The sequence below is a fragment of the Pyxicephalus adspersus genome, chromosome 1, assembly GCF_032062135.1.
Source record: "Pyxicephalus adspersus chromosome 1, UCB_Pads_2.0, whole genome shotgun sequence".
Classification (NCBI taxonomy): Eukaryota; Metazoa; Chordata; class Amphibia; order Anura; family Pyxicephalidae; genus Pyxicephalus; species Pyxicephalus adspersus.
In genome coordinates this window covers 133,173,444-133,185,079 of record NC_092858.1, presented here as the reverse complement: position 1 = coordinate 133,185,079, position 11,636 = coordinate 133,173,444, and the positions used below count along the sequence as shown (strand labels likewise).

The 11,636-nt window shown below is 38.6% G+C and overlaps 2 protein-coding genes across 5 annotated transcripts in view; both read right to left on the bottom strand.

Annotated features, from left to right (window-relative positions):
- The window catches only part of DHRSX (dehydrogenase/reductase X-linked), a gene marked incomplete at its 3' end in the record, with an annotated part of 110,832 nt that extends 101,941 nt beyond the window's left edge, over positions 1 to 8,891 (bottom strand). The window contains 1 exon segment of the mRNA XM_072427604.1: positions 8,761 to 8,891. Coding sequence (XP_072283705.1) covers positions 8,761 to 8,860 — 100 coding nt within the window.
- On the bottom strand, positions 23 to 8,885 carry ZBED1 (zinc finger BED-type containing 1). 4 transcript variants are annotated; one of them, XM_072427567.1, is made up of 2 exons: positions 8,761 to 8,885; positions 23 to 3,695 (listed from the first exon to the last, which is right to left on the bottom strand). In XM_072427567.1, the coding sequence occupies exon 2, from the start codon at positions 3,636 to 3,638 to the stop codon at positions 1,617 to 1,619; it is 2,022 nt and encodes a 673-aa protein (XP_072283668.1). In that variant the 5' UTR covers positions 3,639 to 3,695; positions 8,761 to 8,885; the 3' UTR covers positions 23 to 1,616. The 4 variants fall into 4 exon arrangements, with proteins under 4 accessions (XP_072283668.1, XP_072283676.1, XP_072283686.1 ...); XM_072427575.1 differs by having other exon boundaries at positions 23 to 3,692; positions 8,761 to 8,884; XM_072427585.1 differs by lacking the exon at positions 8,761 to 8,885 and adding an exon at positions 8,564 to 8,744.
- Positions 8,892 to 11,636: the final 2,745 nt, after the last annotated feature.

Genomic DNA, 11,636 nt, shown 5'->3' with positions numbered 1-11,636 from the left:
AAGTAAAAAAATATGCCCCTGTACCTCTGCATTCGGACCATAAGACGCACCCTGATTTTCCCCCCACTTTAGGAGGAAAAAAAGTGCGTCTTATAGTCCGAAAAATACGGTATATATAATTAAAAAAAAAAAAATACACAATATACTCATACTAATATATATACTGTAAAATAAAGTTCTTGAAAACAATGTACTGCTTTTACACATAAAAATCCAATGTATTGCATTCAATACAGTTATTTTGTATTGAATGCAATACAAATAGAATTTGAATTTCCAGCCCCGCCCGGCATGCAACATAGACACGCACCAACGTCACCGAGAACTCCCCGGTGACTCATCGGATGCAGAAGCAGGAAGAAAGAAGAAGGAAGAAGACAGAGATCGTGGCGCTGGACGGCGTGGGACGCCGGCGGATTAGGCAAGGGCTCTATTTACTAACCTTCCCATAGGTTTACATACCCCAGGTGTGACTCGGGGTTAGCACTTTAAGCAACTTTTTTCTACCCCAAGTCACACTCGGGGTTACCTTCAGGGAGGTTAATAAATTGGACCCATCATGTATTTCAACAGCTTGTAGGTTTGCCAACAATTGCAGTTTCTAAATGTCACAGATCATCTCTAAATATTCCCATACAGAAACCAGCAGAAGTTTTTGCAGAAATCTACATTACCTGCCAATATATTCTAAAATTTAAACTTGGGCCAAATCACTGCATTGATATTTGGTAATGCAATGGGCTACACAAACCCACAATGATGTGCATTATAAGAGGTAATGGCACTGCAGCGCAATCAGTTGGAATAGCTCTAAACATTACGATGAACGCATTTAAAACATTCAACATTTAAAATGAATAAGTTGTTTTAACCTAACAAACATTAGCGTGCAACAGAATGCAATGCAAAAGAATTGCAAAGTGTGAATTGGCAGTTAGGAGTAAATACAGATGAACTGATCTTTAGGAACAACATGTATTGATAAAGATGTACACATATGAATACATATCTGGATCAATGTTTCATCCCTACTATTATTGCCTGGCAGAAATAGAACATTTACTCCTTTATTCTGTTACTTAAAATGTATTTGTCAAAGGGTGTTGAGGACAAATGATGGTGCTGTTGACCCATGCAAACGCTCTCTCTCTTAGAAGTATGAAAGAATAAAGGAACTCTTGCTGCTACAGCACTTTCAATTTAACACCTAAATATGAGAGGCTTTTTTTTTTTTTGCTGAAAGACTTAATTGAAAATCATTTTCAAGGCATCTAAAAGATCACAGACTATTTGATTTGTTTTAGTTAAGTAAAATTAAAAAAATGCATCTATTCTGATAAATTGTTCTCTTAACTTAAATATAAACAATTTATAAATATTAAATATGACATGAGAACCAAGTTATGGCTCCAAAGTTTAGACAATATACATTTGAAACTGACTATTGAACACATATAGGACATCATAAATCTTAAATAACTATAGACCCTCACGTTTTGGTAGCTAGTAGGAGTCATAAGGCAAATGCAGCAAGTAACAAATTGGGCAAATAATGGCAGGTTGAGTATAAACTAACCTACGGTCCCCAAAAAACTGCCTACACTAACCCATTTACATTAAAAAAAATGTTCCTGTTGGAATCCCCAATCCCCTTCACAGTCATCCTTGGGTTCTGCTTCTGAGGAATTCCTCAAGTTTTCATACAAAAACACCTGTTCATCTACGTGAGCAGGAGCTAATCTGTCCCTCTTAGCAGCGACTACATTTGATGACGAACTAAATAGACGTCCAGGGAAGACTCTGGTGGCAGCAATACACCAATATTTTTGAAGAACCTTTGGTAATAGAGGAAATAACTGCAAACGATCAGACCACCATTTTAGTGGATCTTCATTCAGTCCAAGTACTTTTTGGGATTTAAAATTGCTCAGTTCCTCAACAACTTGAGCATGGCATTCCTCCTGGTCTTCAGAAGCTCCAGACTGGCAGAAGATTTCAGCCAACATGTTGTTGATATTGCTGGTTGGAGGAGTGGTAGATGACATGAACATTTTTTTTACTGGTGGCTCTTCAACTATTGCATACACTTTTTCCTCGGATCTTAAACTCTCCATATTTCTGTCCAAGAAACTTTTTGCTTCTTCGATAACACGATTTTCGACCTGGGAACGTTCAAATGCAGACAGGAATGGAAGCCTTTTGTACCTTGGATCTAGAAAAGTTGCAACATTTAGGAACATATCTATTTCAGGAGTCTGTTGGTAAGTAGCAGACAAAGATTTAGCAATGACTTCCTTGGCCATGCTAATTTCCTTTAAATCAGTCTCTTTGATGTTTAATGATGTATTAAGAAGCATATGTAACAGAGGCTTTACCATACTTATAGTGGGAAATTTTGACATAGACAGCATTTCTGTGACTTGTTTGAATGGCTGCATCAAGTCCACCAAACTTTCAATAGTATTCCATTCATTTGCTTCAAGCATGAGGTGATGATTATTACTGTCCTCCACCAAAACACCAGCTATCATAAACTGCTGTTCCTTAAGACACTGCAGCATTGAAAGTGTGCTACCCCACCATGACACTTTATCACTTACAAGCATGCAGGTAAGCATGTTTTGGCGTTTTTGTTTCTCACAAAGCATGTACCTTGCAACGGAAGACTGCTGAAAATACTCCACCAACTTCCTACACCTTGAAAGAAGTCCTGCTAGTTTTGGGAGTTGAAAAGCTTGCTGTATTCCCATGTTAAATGTTTGGCCCAAGCAGGGCATTTCAACAGGTATATCCAGAAGAGAGCATGCTTTAATAATGTCCTTTCTGTTATCAATGGTAGCTCCAAAAACCTTATTGCTTATTCCCCATTCAATAAAGGTTTCATACAACACTCGTGTGATTGCTTCTGCCTTGTTTTCCTCAGGGACTTCAAATGTCTTCAAACATCGGGAGCTCAGAGACAAACAGCTAGAAGGATCAGGAGCCAGGAAGTGAATAAAAAGGGTCACATATAACCTATTTTGGATTTCACTTCTCCACAGATCAGTAGATATACCACACCACAAAATGTCAACAAGTTCTTTCAATACAACTTCTCTTACCGTGTTATATTTTTCAGGCAACACCCTGCTGCAAATATATTTTCTGCTAGGTATCTCAAACCTTGGATCCAGAGTTTTCAGCAGTGATTTAAAAGTAGGCTCATCTAAAATGGAAGCTGGAAACATGCCTTCACAAATCAGGTTTACTACAGCAGACGACACTTCGATTTGCTTCTTTCCATCAAAACTATGAGGGTTGTTTATTAATAATGACTCCTGAACAACTTGTTGTGATGATTCAGGTTTTAACTTCGAGAATGCAGTAGCAAACGCTTCACGCATTTGCTCAGTGTTGCTTTTTACAAACTCACAAAATTCATCTGGATGATTTTTCTCAAGATGATAAGAAAGGTTAGAAGTGTTTCCAGAATAAGCAATCTGAGCCATACATATGCGGCAGTAGATCTTCTTCCACTGCATAATGCATCCTTCAGCATTAGTATCAAATCCAAAGTATTTCCATACTTTACTCTTCGCCCTAGGGTGGGCAACCAGCTTCAGATCTGGCTGTAAGACTTCATTGCTTTTAGTTTCCATAGTCTCCCCTTGTGTTCCTCCTCTTCAGTTATGCCTCCATTCATCAATGTGGATCTGCTAAAAAGCGGGAGGATATAGATAAATGAGGAAGCTTAAGTATGGCCACATTTACAAGGCATGCTAAGTGATTTGTCAGATCATTAACATTTTGACAGTATGCTTAAAATGAAGTATTAAAATGTAATGATTGGACTCACGCTGATGCAAAAGACTGAATTTCAGTTAATGTGCTATGTAAAGGGTTACAATGAAAATACCAATGCACAGGTTGTATGATCAAACGCTGTTTGAAAAAGTGGTTAAATGTTTCTCATAATCATCATTCTTGGTGGTATTTTTGGTTTTGGCATTAACAACTCTTGGTAATTTCTCAATGAGAACACCTTACCATTCTTTGTGATGAAAGAATTCTGAATTGGCCCCAGGAAACTTCACTGGATCAATATTATGAAAAACTGTGCTTTACTTCTATGTAACTAGTTTATATATGTATGCTAACAATGAAAATCCTGAAAGGTAGCATACCACAAAGAGCTGCTGTTCTATATGGGAAAACATATTCTCTGTGAGAAACAATCCAGCCAGGAGAAGCCATCAGAGAAATGTCACATGAAAAAAAGAGCAGCACCCTTCCATTACCCCCATTGTCAGGCTCTTATAAAACAATTCACCAATTGTCAGCCCTTTTGCAACTGTAATAAAGTTTAGATAAAAAACTAAAATATAACAAAAAAAACGTAAGGCATTTCTACAGGATGCTTGACAATATATATTTGTCAATGCAGTGCTGACTTTTAAATTTTAATTGAAAAAAATGTTGAATTAAATATTGTTTTTGTGAGTTTATATTGGCCTTTGTGCAATCCTAAACACAACATAGGTTTTAAGTTTATAATGAAGGAACAAAATAGATTGTCATCTTTTAGTGAAGGGGGGAGGTATGTATTATGTATGAAAAAAGAAAAAAAAGATCCATGGATCTCAAACAAATAAAATGGACCATTAATCAAATGGGGGAAATGTAATGAATTTATATTGTCTAGAGATAGGATCCTCCTCAGAACAATTCACTGTACAGAAGCTATTGCCAAGCAGATAGACAGTTTTTTGGGGGGGAACATTTTTCAATTTTCTTTTGGAATACATTTTATATAGTTCAGGTTCAAGCTTTTCTGACCTATAATTAAAGAGGATTTTAGCGTTCTGCCTTAGGTTGTACAGACATTTTACTAAATTTATACAGCTTTTAATACTGTCACACAATATGAAACGCTCTTTTTCAATCCCACTGTCCACTGAATGTAAAAAAACATCTTAGTATTCTGTATGCGGGAAGCAGCAAGAAGAGAGTCTTAGCATCTGTTGTCAAGAGTCTCTTGAGTATCTAGAGTTCAGGGTGATTTACACCATGATACATATACAGTATATACACCAACAATCCTAAAATCTACCAGTCACTATAAAATAATAAATAGAAAGCAACCAACAAAATGGGCAATAGGCAAGTGTACCCTGCAAATCAACATTGCAAAGTCCTTTAAATAAAAATAAACTGATCAAGACACAATCCAGCATATGATGAAAATTCCATATTGCACAAGATTTCCACAAGATACCTAAAAGTAGACTGAACGTGGACAAGCATGAAGAATGTTGAGGACTTCTTACTGCCTGTATGTAATTTATCTTAGGGTTTTGCATTGTATGCTGGGTCGTGGCTTTATCCTTTATTATAAAATATATATTTAAGTGGCAAGCTGGCTATGCTCCTGATTGTGGGTAAATACAGGGCCAACCGATGGTGGTATTACAGTTTTGTGTGTAAATAAAAACTGTACTGGGTCAAATATGAAGAATGACAATACGGATCTAATGCTGAAAGTATTGTGGTCTGGATTCAATACATATGATCGCAGAAGCAGCATGCAAATTACAGCACCTGAAGAAGAAAAAAGGAACCCAATAGCTCAAAATGGGCCTGATTTATTAAACTTATCCAAGGCTGGAGAAGATAGATGATCATGGGTGAACCAAAATGGAGTTTTTAAAATTAATTTGCTATTAGCTGGCAAATATCTTAAATCCAGGATCTAAGTCCAAATTTGCTGGATCACCCAGGTTCTCCCATGATAATGTATTTTCGTCACATATTTAAGACATATTTATTTAAAAATGGGTTAAGTTCAGTTAGTTTAGTGCTTTAGCTAAAATCGCTGTGGGAGACAGCAACAAAGAAAGTATTAAGGTCCTTGGATCTATAGGACACCCAAGCAATTAGAGGTGTTCAGTAACGGAAGCCAATATATCACTTCAGGCTGTCAGTGGCTTCCAAATGTTATTTTGACATAACTTATACCCCACATATGTGACAGAAGGAGTAACTGTGGACATCATGTTCTAATGTCTACTCTCAGGTACTATAAAGATATATATGCAGGCAGGGACAAGAATTTTTATTTTATAACTCCTATGAATTTCTTTACTCCAAATATCACTTCCAACACAAAGTGCAGTGAAATCATTGGTACTGTACCCGCCACACAAAATAGTTTTATTTCATAGTGGAGGGAAGTAAACAAGAAAACTCTTCCTTCCATCACAGTAGTCACATAATGGGGCTCTGTACAAACGTTACAATGTTTTTATCCGAGTTATATGAGTTTTATGTTCCTGTTTTATCCTTATTAGGCCCAACCTTTCCTCCCTAACATTCACACAACCCACACCATTGCCTCCTGTTGTGTTTTTGCTCTCTTCACCCATCTTCATTCCCGTCCTACTTCTATATGCCTTGGCTCTACTCCCCTCTTTAATACCCGTGTGATACTTTTACCTTTTTATCACATTTATGTATTAAAGTAAAAGAAAATGTTTAATGTTCTTTTGATACATGGGACCAAATTACTGTAAACAAAATCAACAACATATGTTATGTGCAAAGAAACTTCTGTTTATATATGGTGTGTAATTATTTGTAGCTGGGCAGTGCTTTTACTATCAATTTAGCAATAAATCACTTCTGTATAACTGCAGCATGTTACATGAATTGGAGTTTTGCGATGCTATTTATTTTTGTGGTTCAGTTCACAAAAGCAAATCAGCTCTGATAAACTTGAGTTGCACCACACCACCCTGCAGAGTAAAGAGCTATTCTGCATTGCAATGCATTGCCTCAGAAAATAAATATGCAAGTCTGTTTTGTATTCTAATGGAGGAACCATTATTCATGGGCTGAAGATTAAAGCGGCCTTGGCGATCAAGACTTAATAGGAGGTCAAAGCCGCTTGCTGCTCCTTCTGAGCATGATCTCGGGCATGCACAGATGGGGCATCTTTTCCATCAAGGAGAAAGGGATGTCGATCTCACGCATGTGCAGAGGCTATGTCACCCATACGCTGCGAGATTGGGTGACAGAGCAAGAAGACCGGAAGAGTAGGTAGAAGATGGCGCCGTCCAGCGCTTCCCCTGCGCTGGGACAAAGAGGAATCACAGGACGACGCAGGACCTGATTGCAAGTTGAATCATCGAGAGGTCTGCGGGAATAAAGCCAAGTTTGATTTTTTTTCTGTTTTTAGTTTACTTCCGTTTCATTACATAGTATAGCCGCATGGTGGCTCAGAGGTTAGCACTTTGGCCTTTGCAGCGTAGGTCCCAGGTTCAAATGACAGCAAGGACACTATCTGCATGGAGTTTTCAGGTTCTCCCTGTGTTTGTGTGGAGTTCTTTTGGGTACTCCCATTTCCTCCCACATTCCAAAAACATGTAGTTTGGTTAATTGGCTTTCCCCACCAAAAATTTACAAATGTGTAAAAAGGTTGTAGCAGCCCCTTGTAGCAAAAGTCATATGTCCCTCAAAAGTGATTTCAGGTTGACAGTACGAAAGATGGGTCGGGCTCTCCCAGCTTGGCACTGTACTTTGTGCTCCTATCCCAAAATAAGCACTTAATGCACACAATGAGGAAAGTGAAAATGTGTGGCTTAATTTAGCATATAAAAGTGATTAGATGGCTTTACAGTTACTCAGATCACTTACACATCAAGAACTCCAACACCCAACTGACTTTTCTCCAATGTAATGGATACTTTCCTGATACTTGGTCCAGGTCAGTGACAATACTAGTCAGTCACAGTCCTTCTGTTCCTAGGAATAAGGACACCGCTGTGTAGTAAAGTCTCACACATGGGTGAGGGAGTTCTGGTATAACGGGTGCACATTGGAAGGAGCGTTTATCCTCATTTCTGAGCAGCAGCTGGGGGATCTGCCAATTTCTTACCCTCCATGAACCCCAATATCTCTAACAATGGGCTGTAGGGACCTGAAATGCTCAGTGTATAGAGGGCTGACCTGCACCTACACGCATTAGTTATGGGGTCACCAATTTAGGGGTCCTGTCTTCAGACCTCAGGCCTCCATGGATGGTAAATTTGGTGTGGGATTTCATGATGCCCCACCTTTCACAGGTTAGGAGCTATGGGGCCTCCAAGTTGTAGCATGAAGACATGACATTATCTCTGAAAGTTGCTTGGACAATATTTTCCTAATATATAGCATACCTAAAATAAATTGGGGACTTCACACCTTTACCCCTGATGGCTCCAGACAAATGACTTGTGAAAGTGACCCTAACTTACATTCTAAATAAAGGTCCCCTGGGTCTGGAGATAGGACCCCCCTACAAGTGAGAAGTGAACCCAGTTTCTGCCCATATAGATTTTGTGACTCTATATATAAGGTCCCCATGGGGTTAGGGGATGACATCCTGGCTGCTTGTAGCTATAGGGGTCCCCTGTTTCCCCCTCATTACAGATATATTCATGCTCCAAGCAGGTAAGTAGTATGATCAATGTCAGGACACCGGTCAGCTCACCATCATCTGCCTCCTCTTATAGCCTCCGCACACCTTTTAGAAGCACACAATACTAACCTGACCCGAATCAATCCTCAGACGGAGCTTCAAACACAGAACACCCAGACATCGCGATATGACAGCACAGACGCCACACGGGCGACAGTGTCGTCACGACATGCGCGATAGGCGACATCCCACATACTGTTGTGATTAGACACATAACGTATCAGAAGCGTTACAGAGCAATTAACGTAATAATGGAGCTGTCTGACCTGGCAAAATAAAGGAGCGATAGAACAGCTGCTGCAGCACCACTTTCACTGCGATAAAATAGTTCTTCAATACGGGTAGAAGGTAGTCCAGGAGACACATGGCTGCTGTGACAGAGAGGGACGGCTCACAGTCTGTCACACCCACAGATTCAGCCCACAGTTCTCTGTGCTGACACGACGTCTATTGCGATGGAAGAATGAAAGACTTGCGTGCTCGCTCCCGTGCGCGGTCCCGTCGTCAGTGCAGTCCGCGCTCCCGCGCCTCAGACTGATGAGCTCTTTACCTACCATAAGTAGCCATGTAAACGGCGGCGCGCCTGCTATGGATACAATCACGTCCGCTTCTTTAATGTTTTCATGCTAATAATAAAATGTGAAAAATAAGAATAAAAATGTACACGGCTCGCTTCTTCTTCATGTTTTAGCAACAAGCAATACCAAATGATAATAATAGTAATAAAAATGTTTACACTCCATTATTTCATATTTCAGGAGCAAATATTGTAATAATAAAAACATTTGCACTGCCTGTTCTTTAATTTAGGCTTAGTCTACACAGACAGTTTCCCCAGAGTTTACCCCAAAGCTGTAAGAGCCCATGTTTGAAATTCCCATGCATTCCAATGGGCTAATTTACACCAAGACGTTTCCTTGAGGCACGTTCTTGAGCTTTATAGATTATGCTCCCCGCAACGTTTTAAAAATTGAAACGCGCGGAAAGGCTGAAAAACGCATCAAGTAAAAGTGTCTATTGATTTTAATGGGGGAGTTTTCACGCTTTACCTGCATTTATAAATGCTTGAAAACATAATTGCGGTAAACTGTGGCATAGGCGTTTTCCAGCAGTTTAAAGCCAAACTTTAGGACGCCTGAAATTTCAAACATGGGCTCTAAAAAGCGTCAGCTTAAACGCTGGGGAAACAGCCTATATATACCCAGCCCTAGATCTTTTTTTCTTTTTTTTTCTCTCAGCAGAAAGCCAGGTTGACACCATTGCATCACAGCAATGCACATGTGACCATTACGAACAGCAAGGCACGTTACTTGTGTCTTTGTTTTGCACTGGCAAAAATTGTAAATATAACCACAATTAAACGTGTGGTGGTAGATGTTGGGTTGGCACCACACATGGCATTTCCCATGATGGCCAAAAAGTTCAGTTTTAGTCTTATCTGACCAGAGAACCTTCTTCCATGTATTTGAGAGTCTGCTACATGTTACTGACTATCCAAACATATTACTTTTTTTTTCCATGGTGGGGAGGAGGTCCTCGCTGGTCCCCCTTTTATGACCATCCAGACAGTATATCTAGAAAAAAGTCTAGATTTCTTGGTTTATGGGCCTTACCACTGGGCCCACCATAGACCTGGTAGGCTTTTTAGGAGAGGTCTTTAACAAAAATGACTCCTATAGAGGTTGCTGGTCTTCCTTCTTTCACCAAGAATACCAACAGATTCCAGTGACCTAATAGGTAAGATTTTAGGGACAGTAGCTTCCTTCCTTAATAAAACAACTCCTTGCCCTTCTCCAGGCAGAATGACCACATACCTAATGATTAAATTAGCTGGTCTAGTCACACACTCCCATAAATGTGTTGATTTTTAATGTCGGGTTAGATCCTGACCAAGTGTAGATAGGATCCTACTTCAGTATAATTAGGTTCCTTCTTCAGTCTGATGTTTAGCTCATGCGTTTGGAAGTTAGGAGTTAACGCTATGTAGTCTAAATGCTATATAGAAAACATTATGCAATGATTTTAGAGGAACACATTTTTCTCTTGCTGATAACCTGGTATATTGCTATAGATCCTTTTTCTAGTATTCCACCTGTAGAAATGGAATATTTTTTTTTCTATTTATCGAATAGCATATATAATCATTTGGTGAAATGGAAGATCATAAGTTATGTGTATGAGGTGAAAAGTGTTGTAGATAAATTAAGCTGCAACAGTGGGCATTCTATAGATTATTGTTTTGTAACTGAAGTTTACGAGAAAGTGAGAACTGAGATGGCGTGTCTGATTTGGGTATATCTTAACATCCAGATAGGATGTTGTACACTTTCATAATGGAAAGCAGTTCATCCATTGGCCAGAGAGAAATTAGCCAGGGGCTGTTATTTTCATTTTGAACACAGAAGTCTGCAAATATATTAGGAGTGTGTTAAATACTAGGATTATCCATGATGGAGGTTTTTGTCCTAAATGGTTTTCTGTGCATTATTTGTGCTACATTTACTGAAATCATGCTGTCTCACACTGTTATAAAGCAGCCCGTGAAACCTGGCATATATATCAGTCATTATGTCAAGTCAGTGTTTAAATTCTTTTGACAATTTATAAATGTCTGAAATCATAAGAGGGCAAAGAAAAGTGTGCAAGATGTCAAAGGCTGGAAAAAAACTGGAAAGAGAGTGAAAGTGAACAAAATCAAATGTTCTATGCAACACCCTAATTTAAAATAACAAGAAATAGAACCAATTCAAAATTGACAAAAAAAAGAATAATGAAAACAGTTGGAAAGATCATTTCATCTTTGTTTAAGTAGGTAAAATCCATGAAAATGGATTACACTTTAATAAAAACATTATTAAAAGCTAATAAATTCAGTGTTTTAAAAGCAATTAGATTAAAAAACCCACAAGTAACCGCAAGTAAAATCTTTATGTAGCTCCATGCCCTAATCGTGTGCATTCATACGCTGGAGGCTATCTCTGATAGCGACCACACTTTTTACTAAATACAATGAATATTATAACGTAACCTTTGTGCTATGTGGAAGGCATAGTAAATTTGGTCACAAATGCAATATTAAGCAAGAATAGCCTATATAGAACACAAGAATGTCAATTCTGGTGATTTAAAGGGGATATTGGTA